The sequence below is a fragment of the Electrophorus electricus genome, chromosome 23 (genome assembly GCF_013358815.1).
Source record: "Electrophorus electricus isolate fEleEle1 chromosome 23, fEleEle1.pri, whole genome shotgun sequence".
Taxonomy (NCBI): domain Eukaryota; kingdom Metazoa; phylum Chordata; class Actinopteri; order Gymnotiformes; family Gymnotidae; genus Electrophorus; species Electrophorus electricus.
This window is the reverse complement of record NC_049557.1, coordinates 255,778-272,500: the sequence shown is the minus strand read 5'-3', so window position 1 is coordinate 272,500 and position 16,723 is coordinate 255,778. Positions and strand designations below refer to the sequence as shown.

Below are 16,723 nucleotides of genomic sequence, written 5' to 3'. Positions count from 1 at the left end.
GTAGCTTCCAATAAACTTGTGATCTGCTACATTTATTTAACTTCATAGCTATACTGTATGAAAAAAATATGATCACCATCCAGGTGGTGTGTATATCTGCATTAATCAAACATTCATGGTCTTGCTACTGTGCCAGTGTGGGCCATTGGAATTTTTTATCTGTATGACAAACTCTGGTAGAATACAGGCTTTTAGAATAAGCTCCATCATGTGCAGTTCAATGTGTCGGCCTTACTTTAATTTTAATCAAGATGGCCATGGGTAAAAGATTGTATACTAAGAACAGCATATTCAAAAAATTTAGTTCTATCCTAAAATGTTTTATATATGAGTATTTTATTTTGGGGTGAATTTTACCTCATAATTAGATGAGTTAATCATGATTAACTGTTGCAAATCGACCATTACCGCAAAAACATCTTTTATTAGTTTGACACTGAAGTATCGTTGGTTTCGCACAAGGTGGCAGTAGGCATAAGACATAAAGGATATTCCAGGAATGCATTGTAAATAATCAACATGTCTGAACAATGTGAGCTTAAAGATTTTTTTTTTTTTTACATAAAGTATGTTGAAAATGTGCTGAAATGTATATGACTCTATATTGTCCTGGAAGTGTACTGACATGTATAGTAAAACCATTATAGATGTCACATTTTACCACCACTGAGTGTGTTTATGGTTTCAGCTGTGCATAATATAAGTATTTAACTGAGTCACATAATTACACCTAAACTTGGCTTTGCAATCGTTTACTTTGTTTGGAGTTGTTCTTTTTGGAATTGGTGATGGTGGTGGTGATGGTTTAACTAAAATGTGGATGTCCTCTTCACTCGAAGTTGGTGCTTCATTTGTTTTGCCTGCACATAGAGAGCAGTGGAGGACAAGCTCTGGATATCTATAAACTGGACTGGAGATATTTAATTCTTTCAAACAATGGAATTTGAAATATGATATCACTTTCCTGTTTGCTGGAATTTTGGATTTCTTTCCTGTAAAGTATGTAAAGTTATAATTCATTTAAAACTAAAAAGCTTGTCAAATGTTAATGCAGATAATGGCCCAAAAATATGTTTATTAGCTAATGCATAGGTAATAGGACCCTTAGACCACACATGGTAAAAAGAAATGCTTGGTTCAGGTTGATGTTCCTTATCTCCACACACATTTGCTATTGCTCAAAAATGGAGTAAAAGGGAGTGGTGGAGTGTCGTGTGTTATTACACTGAATGGAGCATAACTGTACTTGAGTAGTACTTTAGGAATTAAATTTTGTTCTTGCATGACTGGTTTAATTGAGTAAAGTTGTGATTTGTTTTCCAGTTACATGCTGTGGGAGGTAAAAAGAAAAACTCACGATTTGCCAGCAAATAAGATTTATTTATTTTTTTTTAATTTCAAACGTAACTCTTTTTTACATTCACTTGAGTATGATCATAAATCTCGTGTCTTGATTTAGGGAGCAATTAGGCACACATACTCCTAGATGCATCGGTATTTCCCTGGACTCAGCTGGGTTCCACGATAATCACTGACCCTTATCCTGTCCTCTTCCTCGCCTCTTTCTTCGCTTAACCTGAGCCTTCACTGTGGACATATGCTTCCTACACGGGCGACAACCTTAAGCTTCTTCACATAGCTAAGTTACTGAAGCCCTGGCCTCCGCAATGGGTTTCACCTCAAGCCAGTTACAATCACGTGATTATGAAATTCCCTAGGGTTCTGTTGCCACAGTCAGAGCCAGCGCAGTGAGCGTCGGATCTATATAGCGCAGTAAACCCGACGGTAACCTCAAAGAACTGGAAGACAAACCGTGGGGAAAAACGACGTCTGCAGCCAGAACATCAGCCATGGTCATGCATGATATTCGTAAGGCATATCACTTTTTAGTAATAAATGTTCTGAAGGGGTCTCTGGATGGAGCGCAAAGCGCAACAGTAGATACCCAAGAGATGAGGACTCTCAGATGCTACATCCTTTACAAGTAACTGCATCGAGTCACTGATGCTATTTTGCACACTAAGGTAATATTCTACTTCTTTTATTCCGTCTTACATGTTGTTTATTAACTTTTCTTTATTCGTGGACCTAGTCACCTATGTTAGGCTTGTTTTATCCATCTAGAGAGTGGCAATGCTTATACAAGAGTACAAGAGTACGGAGAAAATAAACGGGTAACTCATTCTCCACGCAAATAAAAAGGTAGTTAATTCTCCAAGTATTATAAAGCCTGTATGCTAACATAGGGTATGTGAATGTGGTTGTTGGGGGGGGGGGGGGGGGGGTATTAAAGAATCAATTATTCTGTATATTTAACCTACAAGATATGATAAGATGAAAGTAAAATAAAATACTACTTTCTATTCGCTAAATTACTCACTTTGCTAATGTTGTGATAAGATTTGACGAGGGTGGGTTTTTTTGTTTTTTCTATTTCGCCTTTTTAATTATTTGTTTAAACTTAACTCCATTACTCCCCTCAGCACTTCCATGTAGGCTGCCTATGACCTCTCACACCATGCGTATGAATGTGCTGCGCTATGCCGCTGTGAACAACATTTAAGAATAACAGCACGGGAATAGCAGGGGAATGCATTAAACAATGTCCTATTGGGTAGTCTGCTTTGAAATTATAATACAGCACTACAGTACTTCAGTAAAGAGGTCTAGGCTTGTGAATAGTTTATGCATTTTTAAATCTTAAAATAGTTATCCAGTCTGCTCCTTTAACTAAAAAAGTAGTGCAAATAGCAAAACATCATACAAATGTGGATTCATATGTATGGCTCTAGAGTAAATATATAGTTCTTTATACCACATGAATATATTAAGACAATGATGTCCCAGTCTTTTTAGTGAGAGAGGCTTTCATTCCTTTATTCCAAAGTTACCATGTTTTGTCTGTACAGAGTGCCCAGGGAGTGATAACTGATGTCATACTATAGCATGGCATGTCAAAATGATCTATTTGATGTGGAAGTTTGAAATGGAATGAGCACAAGTCAGAGTGCAAACCTTTGCACTTTTCCATGTGCACTCCAGCAACATACACATGCCATCTGTGTGGTGAGGGAATGATAAGCACAGGGCGCTTCCCCCCATAATGTAACACAGCCTCCTGCTCCACCTCCTCCCAGTTAAACTGGATTCTCCTCCTCCCCCTCCCTCCCCCCTGGAAAATCCTGGGTTCACTGCAGCATGGGCAGACAGGCTGCATTTCATTGCAGCGCTGAGATCACAGCTAAATTACCTGCACTTTCTAGAGAGGAGCACGCTAGAGCAATTCTATCAGAATAACAGCAGCATTGGGATTCATTTAGGAAATATTACAATAGAAAATAAACAGTTTATGGTGTGTACTAATTTGGGAAATTGTACATTTGGATAAAAGCAAACTAAACAGGTAAACTAAAAGTGTCATTTTTAATGTAATGCTAGCTAAAAGAATTGTGAAGCAATTGGATGGCATAAAAATAGGTAAGCTGATCTTCTGTACTTCTTCCCCTTTTGCCTTCTTTGAAGGACAAAAGATGGATTTCAAATCACTTTAGACTTATTACAGACCTTAGAGGCAGTTTGTTCCTTGTCTGACCATGAACAGTTAGCAAATACCCAGACTGCACATGAAATTGTTCATTCAGTATGTGTACCTATCACCCTATGGACACTGACCCCCTTAGAAGAAATCTGTCACAATCAGTGTGTGTATACAGAGGCCTTTATATTTATAGCATTTAGCTGACACTTTTATCCAAAGCAACTTACAATTTTGACTGAGTACAACTTGAGCAATTAAGGGTTAAGGTCCTTGCTCACAGGCCCAACATTGGCAACTCAGCAGTGGTGGGGCTTAAACCAGCAACCATCTGATTACAAGTCAAGTAACTTAACCACTGAGCTACCACTGCCTCCTACATACCATTGCCTTTCCTACATAGATCTTTGTTGTTGCTGAAACAAGCATGTCCAGAGGGTGATGATGTGAAAGTTCGATTTGACACATATAGGGTGTACAAGACCTTTAGTCAGACGCCAAACAGAGCATCAGCTGCAGAAATGATGTTGTTCTGTCCTTAACATCATAATCAGCACTTCATTTGTATGCCTTCAGAGGATAGGATGATCATTTTGTGCCTGTGCTTCTAGGCATGACAGGTAAAACAAGACCAAGGCTTTCAAACTAAGTCCAGGAGATGGCACTAAGAAATTAGTGTGCTAAGTCTCTGCATTTCCCCTACATTGCTTCAAATATGCTACCCAAAGAGCACAACAGGTAAGGCTGCAAATATTGCTCTTTTAGTGCTGCATGGTGTGTTCACAAAGGTGATTTTTGTTGAGATGTTTTTAATTGCTAAATAATTTACTTGTTAAATGGATACTATAAGATATTGTAATATTCATCTGTATGGGGGGTTCCATGGCACTGAGCCTATCATCACTAAGAGAACTTTCTCTATTTTCTGTGCTTCACTATTTTGATTCATTTTCCCCTCATTGTCAAGCGCCTGGTTCTGTCATGCCACCATGTGCATGCACAACTGTTTGATGTTGCTGTTAGCTAGTTTAGCCTCTAAAGCTATTTAAGGTTTTACGGACCACGGGAGGCTGACCTGACTTTATGGATTAATAGATTTTCTAGCATGGCCCTGTATCTTAAAATCTAATCCCAAAAATGCCAAACATGCAGGAGACTGCCTATTAAGCAAGAGCTAATAAGTAAAGACTGTGTTCTTCATATGTTGAGGGGTGAAATTTCTGGACAAACTAGCATATTAGTCAATATCACGATCATGTAAAACTTGAATACTACATAAAAGGCAAGTTAAACATATATAGATGTACTTTAAAGTATTTAAGTAAGATGGGATGTTATGAAGGATGTTAACACATTTCATATAAATTATTACCCAAATTCTTCCACAAAATAATTTTTTTGCCTATTAATTTTGTGAACTTCAACTGATTCCAGTTAATCTGGGTAATGAAGTAGACACACCAATGAAAGATGATGTGTTGTCATGGAGTTTGTGGAAGAACTCTAAGATAATACTCCCCACCAACACCCAGATACATAAGCACATGCAGGGGAGTCCAAACTCCATGGGAGTCTGTGACAAGCACATGTATAGAAATGGAACACACAGGCGCAATTCATTGTTTGCTATTCCTCTAAGCAGTTTCTGTCTGTTTTGGACTAGGCCTCTCAACATGTTTGCTTCTGCCTGAATTAGCAGTCAGTAACTCTCAACATTATGAGGAGGCATTCTTTAGCATTCTGAGTCAAATAATGTTATAAGGGTTCCTGTCTTATCTCTGAGTGTATTTCTTTAGGTTTCAGAGTATGCTGATATGGTATGATATGTTTTTGAATCACATTCCATCAAATCACTGAAAGAAGCACTGCTTCTGTATATAAATCAACTTCTAAATCAACTGTTGCTTTTAGATTATACATTGTAGCTGTTTTGAAGGTGACAGGCAGGTTCTGACCTACTTTCCAGTTAAAGTAAGGAACCTATTATGTCAAGCCTAGAGCTTACAGCCTGTCAAAAGCAGTTAGAGACACTGCTATATACTGCTTTACTTTGACACACTTCATTTTCAACCCACCTACATTTTGGCTTTTGGGAAAACACCTACTACCATGGCGACCTATAGAGTTTTCACTTTGTTTGCATATTACGCAGGCATGAACAGTGAACTTGGAAGTTGCTCGATTAGATGTTTCTGGTATATAACACAGATACCTGCATAATAATTGGGAATATGCCAAGCAATTTGTTCATTGTAACCAGAGTATTTTTAAACTGGGCCCTGCGTTCAAGTACTTACTCTGTGCTAAATATTGTCACTTTGACCCAAATAACCTTGTAACCCAATTTTCATTTATACTGTAGATTCATTTTTAAACAGTAAATTTTAAGCAATGCTTTTAAACACCGTTTGGGCATCTAACATCTTTGTCAGCTCAGTGCTCAATGGTGGTTCGAACAAAACATAAAAAAACAAGTTTTTTCTCATCTTGAAAGATTGAAGTTCTGGAGATTGTACTGTCTTGGTTGCCTTGTTTAGGCAATCTTTTGGCACATGTTGTATTGGCATTTACCAGCTCTTTTTATAAGTCAGTTTCAGGACAGTTATGATTTTCATTTCACAATACTGAAGAAATGTAATTAGTACATCTTTTTAGTGTATATGGTGTTAAGTGTATATTTCTATAGCTATATTTTATAGGAAGTTTATCATTTCTGTACAACCGGACCTGTATTGCAAACAGTTTATGGCTATGAACTTGTTTAGAACAAACGTAACAGCCTAATGAACAGACCCATGATGTTTTTCCTTAATTATTGTTAAAGTATATTTTTATTTCAGATTCAGAAGGTTTCCATTTTGAATATCAGACTAACAGAAAAATGTATAAAACAGTCATCAAAAATACAGTGATTTTCCTTCTGTCTGAGAAGGAAAATAGTTAAAGATTTACAAGGACTGTAGATGGGGAAAAAAACACATAGAAATCTACACAGTGAATCACTAGGAGTGGATTTTTAACCTTACTTGATCAGGCATTTCATTAGTTTATTTATCTCAAAGTATTTTTGTGGCTCTAACAAAGACATTGCCATTTAATGGCAGAGATTGATTTCTTTCTGAACCTTTTCATTATTTCATGGTGATCCTACAAAAATAAATTTTTACAACTTGCACCTTGAAAGCATTTTTATTTGTATTCCACCCTCTCCACCCTCTTACTGTAGCTAATATATGTACATCAGTCAACTGATAAGGCTAAAAAATGCTAAAGCTAGCTGTGTTTACTAAATCCAGTGAACCGCTAAATGAGATCAAATATGAGGTGATAAAGATTACTGTATGTATTAATTCCTTGACTCCATTATCACTGTCTTTTCAGTGAAGACAAAGCAGCCAAATGTACCCTGTATGAACAGAAGGTTAAACCTGCCAAGATAGAGGAGAAGGATACATGTTATGTGAACCCACCGGATGGAGGATGGGGCTGGATGGTGGTTCTGCACTGCTTTCTGGTATGGCTTCAGCAGTACAAATACAGGAGTATTCCTTCAATGTATAGTGTATTTATAGCACTGTCTTCTAACTGTCTCCAATTGGAACTTTTCTGAATTGGTACTGTATTAAGACTAACACCAACAGTTAATGATGTTTGGATTTGCGCTGTTTGCTGTGTAATAGGTGAATGTGCTTGTAATGGGAACCTTGAAGAGTTTCGGGATCTTCTTCGTGGCATTGCAGGACGAATTTGGCGGCTCATCTGAGAGCATCAGCTGGATAGGCTCCATCATGTCCAGCCTCAGGCTCTCAGGAGGTAGGCCTGTTGTCCTCAGAGCCACTGTCCCTTACCCAAGGTCAAAACAATCCACCCTGTTTCTCACTTGCTGACCAAATGCTAGGTAAACAGACAAAGAAACACAAGGGCATTGAAGTCTTACAAAGCACAGACAGAAATTGTGCCATGGAATTAAGGTTAAAGCTGTATCCTTAAAGTGGCTTAAAGAGTAGAACAGAGACTGAGTTGCTAGCAAACTGGATCTTTAACTTGTACAATGTTTTTATTTCTACACTCGGAAGAGCCCTGGTTACAGATTCCCAAGGGACTCAGCCACCTAAAACTGTGCTGTCTATATGATTAGGTCCTCTGGCTTCCATGGCCTGCGCCAAGCTGGGGAACAGGGTCACCTCCATCATGGGAGCTGCGCTGGTCAGTGCTGGCTTTCTCACCAGTATCTTTGCTACCAGTGTGATCTACCTGTACATCACCATGGGACTGGTGGTAGGTGAGTATTGCATGTGCCACCACCTATACCCACCTGCAAAGAAATGGAGGACCATTTATACTGACTTCTGCACTATTAAAGCTTGGTGAATAGCAGGTGGACTTGAAACTGTATTTACAGATGAAAATATACTATATAGTGGTAATTATTGATAGTTGTGTGTGTGTGTATGTGTGTGTGTGTGTGTGTGTGTGTATGCACTGTGATAGATTGGCACCCTGTCCTAGGTTGGTTCCCACCTTATGTCCTGTGCTGCCAGGATATGCCTCGGCCCTGTGGGACCCTGAATTGGATTAAGCGGATTTAGAAGATTAATAAATGAATGAATACATGAATGAATGAATTAATTAATGTAATAAATGCTCATTTAGAGGTGTTATGTTTCAAAAACATATCTTTCTTGTAAAATGGCAAAATTATCTGATATATTCCTCTGGTATTTTGGATACCTCCTCCTAGGTCTTGGCTTTGCCCTCCTGTACCAAGCTACATCAGTTGTAACTGCCACTTATTTCCGTAAGAGGTTAGCAACAGCATACTCTATTGGCCGCTCTGGAATGGGTTTGACATTTGCCCTTGCCCCCTTTACCCAGCTCCTCCTGGACCAGTATGCATGGCAAGGTATGTGAGATTTATCTGGATGGAAGTTTTTCATTATGTCATGTGCCACATAACTGGAGAGAGCATTCCATAAAATTCCATAAACTTTATTTCTTAATAGGGGAAACTTCCTGCACTAGAAAAATGTTCATTAATGCTATTGAACTCCATATCCTTGTCCAGGAGCTCTGCTGATTTTAGGAGGTCTGATGCTGAACCTGGTGGCCTCTGGAATGCTGCTTCGGCCCATCCATTTGCAACCTGCTGACATCTCTTCCCCATCCTCATCCAGCCTCCGCAAACGCCTAATCAGATCGTGGAGGAGAACAGAGAAGGAGCCTCTTCAGAATGGAGTAACTGGGACTATGGCCATTTCTAGTGGCATCACCAAAACAGACTCCTCTCCTTCTTTTCATGGGGATACACTGTTAATAGAGAACCCATCCCTTGGGCATAGGAACGTCCGAGCTGCAGAAGTAACTAACCCACTACAGAATGGTGTAAATGGGATGGACAATGGCACAGTAAAGGTTTCCCCAGAATGGAATAGCAGTTCAGCTGTAGATTCATCGATACATGAAAAGGCCCTGCCACAAAAAGCCAAAGTCTTGGACTTCTCGCTCCTGAAGAATCCTTTCTTTTGTATCTATACCTGGTCATTGGTCTTCAGTCAGCTAGCCTACTTCATACCATACTTCCACCTATCAGCAAGAGCCAGGAATTTGGGTATTGATCCCATGGATGCATCCTTCATCATATCTGTGGCAGGTGAGTCTCAGGAAATTGGAAATCTATCATATATATGACTGTGCCTATAACTTTAGGGTGTTGTTTTACATTTTTGCACTGCATGAATGTTCAATGAGACTGCTTTATAGTTAGATAGATGTTTTGTTTAAACAAGTTTCCGGGTAAGTCCACAGCATGCTTTTTAAAAATGACCATTCAAGAGGTAGAATAACTTTAAACTCTTGTGGCCCCTCTTTACAATCCCTGTACTTGTGTACAGCTAGACATCATACTACAAGTCGAAGTCAGTGAGACCCAAATATCACTTCACAGTTTTATGAAATGCTGTGAGAATGCAAAATAAAGTATGCAGCAGCAGTTAAAGTGGAAACTGGAAGGGCCAGCACTGATCATTGGGCTTGTGTGTGCTTGTCTTTTAAGTTCTAGGATGAGACAAGGAGTACAAGGCATGGTATATTCAGATCACTATACAGTGACATGAACCACAAAGGACAAAGCTTTAAAAGTAGATGCAAAATATTCTGTCAGCTTCTGCTTATGAATTATTTGTGAGCTGCTCAAAATCTGTAGGCTTATGTAATGAATGTTCTTACATAAAAGATGAACTTTACCCCAGTGGCCAGGGCTGTTGAGTTCAGAAGTATCCTATTGATGAGGCTTCACCATGCAAAAAAATTATCTTTTCCTCTCAATGTGTATAACTATAACCATATGTAAGGTAAAATAAATTTGCTGTTAATGGTTACATTTAAAACGTGATCATTTAAATTATGTTTGTTGTTATTTTTGCTTTATTAGCCACACAAATTTGGTTTTGTACATCTAATGCCATAATATATTGTTGACATTTTAAAATTTTATAACATTTTGCCAAACAAATGCCATATCCTAGTAAACTTATGAGGTTCAGTACCTAGAACACAAGCTTCACAGCTTTTGCCTTTCAAAAAGGCTGGCAGAAATAAAGTCATAAATATGCGAAGTGGACGGCACATAACGCGCCATGTGAGGTTCAAACAACAAAATTCTGGAAAGGGTATAAAACACCCTAAGCAGTAAACACAACATTAGCATTTAACCTGCTGTTCTGTGCAATTAAAAGTAAGCAGTGTTGTATAGATGGCATGTGATGAGTTGTTGCAGAAAAGCAGTCAATGCTACCCTCTCCTGCCTCCCACCTCGGCTAGAGCTCTGTTCAACAAAGTAGCCAGAACGAGTGACCCGGGTGAGACGACCCGGGCGACTAAAAGCAGTTCTTCATGGCTGGTTGCTTGCTGTCATTGAGCCAGGGGGAGTCGCTAAGCAACAGCCCAAGTGGCTGCCGTGGCGACAGCAGGACTTCCAAGTTCTGCGCCTGGTCCTAAAGTGGCCGGCATTATGCTGAGGTGCACTGAGGCGGCAACAGCGCACAATAGAACGAGGCGAGAGGAGCCAAGCACGTTTATGTCTTTAATGAGTAGGCCGGGAAATTGGCCACGCTTTCAGGCCCTGCTACGGCCCAACTGTTAGCTCATTGTCTCTCCTCGATGTACTGGGGACTTTGCATTCAGCCGGCACTTTTTGCTGCCATTCCTGGAACTTCATAAAAGTGCAAATACCTGTCACATGCCTGATTGCTGAACTGAGACTCCTTTACGCTACAGGGCTTGCAGGGTTGGATAGCAGGATGGTGCAGGGTAGAAAGAGGGTCCCATTTTTGTGGTCTGCTATTGAAGTCTCAATGAATGGTGCACGACAAAGACAGCTGCGGGTCTCACTAGACCTGCTGCGATTTAAACACACAAACAACTTGCCAAATGTCTCTGGGCTCAAGTTGGGACACGCCAGGAGACTGCCTCTGGAAGCGTGCCAAGGACACGTAAACATTGACCAGCTGTTTGGCTTCATGTCTGTCCACTGCTAAGAAGTCCAGAGGGTGTGCTATAATACTGCCACTGCGCTCTACATTTTGTGACCTCATTGACTTGCCTCTTCAGTACTCATGTGCACGTCTGTATATGATGTATGATCTGAGCATTTGGCAGGTCTCCATACCACATTCTGAATACCTTCCATTTATTACTGCAGTCAGGTTTAAGAAGTTCATCTTCACCTTCTGCACCTGATTTTGAACTTAAAGCTATTGCAGGCATTTCTCCTTTCTGTCTTATTTAGCATTTTATAATGCAATTTTTAACCTAACAAACTGCTACATATCCTAAAAAGATACTAAAAGGACATCTCTGTGCAGTTGCAACTGATGGGTGATATTGATCCAGAAATGTTTTTACCATTTTTTTTTAATCGATCACTGTGATTGTGCTGCCTCAAGCCTTTCCTGTGTGAATCAATATGCCACTATGAACGGGTCACTGAACTTGCAGAGATTTACTGCATATGCAGTCACCCCCAGCCTCTCACACACAAAAAAAAACACGAAGCAGTTCTGATAAGAAGCTGCTGGAGGTTAAACTCATTATTCCTTCCATGATTCCTCCTTGCTCATTAAGACATAAACCTCCATGGCTCAACTATAATAATAATACATCTAAAGGCATCCTCACATGCCCATGTAAAGCCCATTCCTGTCTGGAACAATGGGCTTTGAGGCTCTCTGAAGACTGATGCCTGCTTTCTCTGCGACAAGGTGCCTGACTGGTTGATGGGCTATAGGATCAAGGAACTAGTGATCCAAGGTTGAGCCCATGCAGATGTCAGGCCTTTAGCCTTCGACAGGATCTTGGTACTGGACTTACTGTGTGTAAGTGGCACTCTGTCACCCTTAGAGGGATGTCACTGTTCACTGAGCATAAATGATTGATTCCATTTGGAGCAGTTAACTTCAGAGGCACACCAATAGAAATCCTTCAATCTACTGATTAGAAGGTCCTTCGCATTGATACAGGGAATGTCAGTGTGTGACTCTTGACCCACTCCTCTCACACAGGCATAACAGAAACCGTGGCTCAGCTGGCCTCAGGTTGGGTGGCAGACCGGAACCTGGTGCATAAGTACCACTACCACAAGGCCTACCTGATCCTGTGTGGTATAGTGAACCTACTCTCTCCCCTCGCCACCTCCTACATCCTGCTTATGGTCTACGCCGTCTTTTTTGCTATCTTCTGTGGAGGCTACATGGCCCTGCTGCTGCCTGTCCTGGTAAGCTTGAGGAGCACACATAGAGATAAAACCATTTCTGCTGTAAGGATGCAATAACGTGATTATCCAAATGTAGAATGTAGAATGGATCACCGTGGATCCCCCTGGGAAATGCAATCCCCCCCACACCCCAAATTTGATGAAGATAATGTTAAGTAAAAACATGCAACATCATCAGGTGCTTGGCTTTTGAATACTGCTTTGTGTGCCATTACTGTTTGGTTCAGGTTGAAGTGTAGTGTTCAGCTGCAGAAACCTGCTGCGCTGTGTGCTGGATCCAGGGTTTAAAAGTGTTAACTGAGAGGGCTATCTGATATCAGCGCTTGGGGCACCTGCAGTAGGGGTTGGCTGCAGTTTGCTCACTCTGGCTAGGTGGCATCCAGCCTTTCAAGTGGTTTTACAACCACTGCAAACCAATTCCCACAGTCTAGGTACTCCAAGGACAGGGTCTGATGTTATGCAAGTTTCAGGAAAATGCCAGTGCACCTGTTGTTGGATATTATCATGCTGTTTTATTTTGTAATTCCGTTGTCTTTAAAATACAGGTGCCCTATTTCTTAAATGTTAGATAGAAGATGAGAACCACAGTGTATCATTACATTGTTGAGAAAGGTAAAGAACTCGAGTTTTGCTTTATTGGAAAAGCAATGATTTCTGCTGACAGCCATGACTTCACCTGTCAGAATGAGAAATGGAGGAATTAAGTTTGACACTGGGCAGGTACAAGCATCAGGAACCTGAAGCATATGTCTTTGACTATCATGCTGAAGGTCTGGATATATTGTTTTCATTGTGCTCCTCCCTTGACGACATTGGTGGAAGGCTGTTATCGTGATAGTGCTGCAAACACTCCAAAATGAACATTCAAAATAACCTCCAACAGACTGTTAGTCTAGTTCTGCAAACATGGTGTTGAATGGAACACTTTACCAAGGGCAAAAGCAGATTGTTTATTCTACAACAATATTGCTGGCTTTTACTCATTAAGGTATGAACATTATGCTACTAACTATATTATGCACTAGTTATCATCATGTTCGCCGTTTCCAGGTTGACTTGGTTGGGCCTGCAAAGCTGAACAACTCTATGGGATTTTCCATGTTCTTTGTGGGGCTTGGATGTCTAACAGGTCCCCCTCTGGCAGGTATGCTTTTTTTTTTTCCAGAGAAAGGTAAATGACAATGTGTAGTCCACTGGTTGAGGCACTTTGCAGGAATGGATAAACTTTGTGCCACTTTGGTGTACTCTGTGAACTCACTTCAGCTGACCTACTCTGTGAGCGTGTAATTGGTATGGACACAGATGTGCAGTGTGTGTGAGCAGTGTCATCTTTCTTCAGTGGTGAATCTTCCACGAAAATATACATGTACTTTTGACACTCCTTCGGGTCCGGGGGGTGAAGAATCATGTCACCTCTATATTTAGCAACACATTAACTTATTTTCTATAGATCTCAGCTTAAGTGAGTACATAGTCATTTTAAATTTAGTGTTGCGTTTATATAAGATCAACAGCAATTCTATTGTCATTTTGACCACATGAAAATATGAGTGGATAATATTAAAAATGTTGGGGGAAGTATGTGGAAGCATTTCACTGACAAGGCTGAAATTCCTGGAAATGCAATAGGCTCCCCAGCACTTCTATGAGGCCCTGTTTGGGAGGGGGCATGTGAGCCCTATTAGGGTATGCAGGCTGCCTTTGGGCTGGGGTGGGAGGGGGGTGGTGGATAAGGGAAAAGGGTGTGCAGTTGCACATGGTCACACTAACCCAAACCATCTTGTCAGGAATCCCCTTAAAACTAGATCCCCAGATGAAGAAGCAAAATGTGATTAGTTAACCCCCACATGGGCCTTTTTGCATTGAACTCTGTGCTGTATTTACTGGCTCCACTAGTCATGGATGGAGCTCGCCATGACGCATGATAAACTTTGCTCCATAGAAACCAAAAACATGCTTCAGCTTATCTCTGCTTCAGTGATACTGCTAAAGTATGAGCAACTATCAAAACAAATGATATTCTGTGATGCAATGTTTTCAGTGTCGGCTCTCAGTTGTTTGGCCGGTCGTCTTTTGTAAAGACAATGTGCAAGTGAAGTTTTTTTCCATGTTACATCTTATAGGAATTTAAAGTGTTGCGGCATGGTAAAAAATATAGCAGCTTTATAAATGTATTTATAAGGTAAACAAAGTTATTTAATGTAAATCAGCTAAGGACATTTTCTGAAAAGTTTTCCTGAGACAAGCAAATAATTGACTCCTACTGCATCCTTTAGGTTTTCTGTATGACTACACTCAAACTTATGATGGCTCCTTCTACCTGGCTGGCGTGTGTTACCTGCTGTCATCCATCTCTCTCTTCCTGGAGCCTCTAGCCCAACGCTGGAAGGCCAGAAAGAAACGGCAGGAGCTGCTCAATAAAGAACTCATGTGGAGTAATGGCTACTCCTTTCCAGGACCTCAGAGAAATGGGGTGGTGTAGGGAAACTGCATCCCACCAACGCATCTCTTTTCTCGAGTTTCATCCACCAAGAGTCAGCCTGACTGACCTCAGCACTGGGGATGCTTGCCTTTTGAGGGAAGAATGTTCACTGGAGCGATCGAAAAGAGATTCCGACCACCACAATCTCAGTGCTCAGCTACACCATCCTGGATGCTGGTTTTAGTTCCAGAGAATAGAGGACAATGTTTGCTCTGTAACTTCCAATAAAGCCAAACTGATTTTGTTACACTGAATAGAAACTTTCCCTATTTTTGAATGACCTACATGTCATTTAAGGCACATTATCTGGCCTCATGGGAAAAAATAAGAAAAGCCTTAAACATGTCAGTGTTTTATTTTAATGTTATGTTTGATTTAATTATGTATCTTGCCAACATGTAGTTGTTCAGTTCAGTCTGGACCTCTCTCTAAAAAAAGTGCTTCCTTCTGTATTACAGTATTTCTAGAGCAAAGGGTGCAAAATAGATTACTAAAATATAAATGTTTAAAATGTGTTTTACAAACATAACCATGCACTTTACCAAATGCCCGTTGATCTCTATGCACTTTGTTTGCAGGTTTGAATTAAGAGCCTTTCCTCAGACGCAGCCAGCAAAGTGGATCAGTTCATTATTGATGTTCTTCCCACAAAAATAAGGTGAAGTATTATCAGCAATACCGAGGAACCTAAACTGAGGCATGACCACAGAGAGTAATTTGAATTATTCTTATCCATCAAAGATATGCTGTTCTTATTAGAACATGTATTTGGTTCACAGTGCCTGTCTAGATTTTAGACATGAAGTTTTTCAGCCCATGGTGTCAAATTACAATCATGTCTTTAGGCATTGACAGTGAACAAGTGAATTTTCTAAACAAACTTCTTTATTCATGCCAGGAGTGAAAATCCTTCCGATACTATTTAGCTAGTAACAGAGTCCAAGAGATTTAGGGCATTGTGCATGTAGATATAACCTAGCTTTAGACAAATTCTGCTTGGGTTTTTTTTTTTTTTTAATTGCTCGTTTTCATGTTTTTGTATTGAACTATCTAGCGCTATGTTCATTACCAATATTTGCCTTTAATGTACTGCATAACTGTACTAACTGTGATATGAGCCAAAGATACAAAAGAATGAGGTATGAGCTATTTATGTATTTTGCCCTCAATTATATGGAATTTGAATTTTTCATTTCTCTCTCAAGTCAAAACCATTTTATAGTGCACAAACATAACAGTGGCTTATTTGCTAGATGGCCCTCATGGTCCTCTGTCAGATGCCATCCTCTAGTGGACACACAATGTACTACTGCTGAAAAGTAAAGTACAGTCTTCCCTCTAAACTCACTGCTAAGTAAGACACATTGTTTGGTTTCTGATGTCCTTTTATTACACTTTTTTTTTCTTTTCTTTTTTTTTTTTTATAAAGAACCCAAATGTGTGTACTTTTAAGGGTTGGAAATTGGTACCTTCTCTGTTGAGAGGACACATTCTTGCAGAGTATTAGGTTGGAGCACCACACTTATAAAAACACTCCTATTTGAAAAGTTTGTTCTCTTAATGTGTTTATTTAAACATTTCGATGCTTTAAAGCATTGTTACTTGCATCATTTTTTTAAATATATTCGAAGGCAGGGCTTTCATAAACCTTGGACAGGAGATGTAATTATCTTGTCTAAGGAGTTAATTGTGTTTAAAACTCCAAAGACTTTGTCTTAAGGGGCCACATTTCATGATAAATGGAAATAACAGACACCCTCCATGAGCCATATACTATAATTTAAGGAAAAACATTACAAAATAGCAGGTTTGCAGGCTCAGTGGTAGTTCACCACAGAGTATTTAAGGTTTATATTTTATACATGGATAAATGGTACATTGTAATTTCTGTAAGTGGTTGGGGGAAAACGTAGACTACTTAATCTCATTTTCATAC

At 39.8% G+C, this 16,723-nt stretch overlaps 2 protein-coding genes across 6 annotated transcripts in view; both read left to right on the top strand.

The window, feature by feature from the left end:
• The window catches only part of lamtor5 (late endosomal/lysosomal adaptor, MAPK and MTOR activator 5), an 11,451-nt gene extending 10,699 nt beyond the window's left edge, over positions 1 to 752 (top strand). The window contains exon 4 of the mRNA XM_035522223.1: positions 1 to 752. This exon is cut by the window's left edge and continues 1,384 nt beyond it. The gene's annotated coding sequence lies outside the window, so the exon portion shown is untranslated.
• A 1,008-nt stretch (positions 753 to 1,760) lies between these two features.
• On the top strand, positions 1,761 to 16,710 carry slc16a4 (solute carrier family 16 member 4). Of its 5 annotated transcripts, none has more exons than XR_003410215.2 (12): positions 1,761 to 2,024; positions 4,147 to 4,273; positions 6,917 to 7,049; positions 7,216 to 7,348; positions 7,674 to 7,817; positions 8,027 to 8,044; positions 8,277 to 8,438; positions 8,601 to 9,185; positions 12,094 to 12,305; positions 13,356 to 13,449; positions 14,582 to 15,131; positions 15,366 to 15,381. XR_003410215.2 is itself a non-coding variant. In XM_027003837.2 (12 exons), the coding sequence occupies exons 3-12, from the start codon at positions 4,251 to 4,253 to the stop codon at positions 14,785 to 14,787; spliced, it is 1,710 nt and encodes a 569-aa protein (XP_026859638.1). In that variant the 5' UTR covers positions 1,761 to 2,024; positions 2,125 to 2,202; positions 4,147 to 4,250; the 3' UTR covers positions 14,788 to 16,710. The 5 variants fall into 5 exon arrangements, 4 of the variants coding, with proteins under 4 accessions (XP_026859638.1, XP_026859637.1, XP_026859640.1 ...); XM_027003837.2 differs by adding an exon at positions 2,125 to 2,202 and having other exon boundaries at positions 14,582 to 16,710; XM_027003836.2 differs by having other exon boundaries at positions 14,582 to 16,710.
• The last annotated feature ends 13 nt before the right edge of the window (positions 16,711 to 16,723 follow it).

Excerpts from the sequence above, each read along its gene's own strand:
- slc16a4 (XM_027003836.2), top strand. The coding sequence starts at position 4,251 with ATGCTACCCAAAGAGCACAACAG. Across the intron at positions 4,274-6,916 it reads CTACCCAAAGAGCACAACAG|TGAAGACAAAGCAGCCAAAT; the intron begins GTAAGGCTGCAA and ends CTGTCTTTTCAG. Across the intron at positions 8,439-8,600 it reads GGACCAGTATGCATGGCAAG|GAGCTCTGCTGATTTTAGGA; the intron begins GTATGTGAGATT and ends ATCCTTGTCCAG.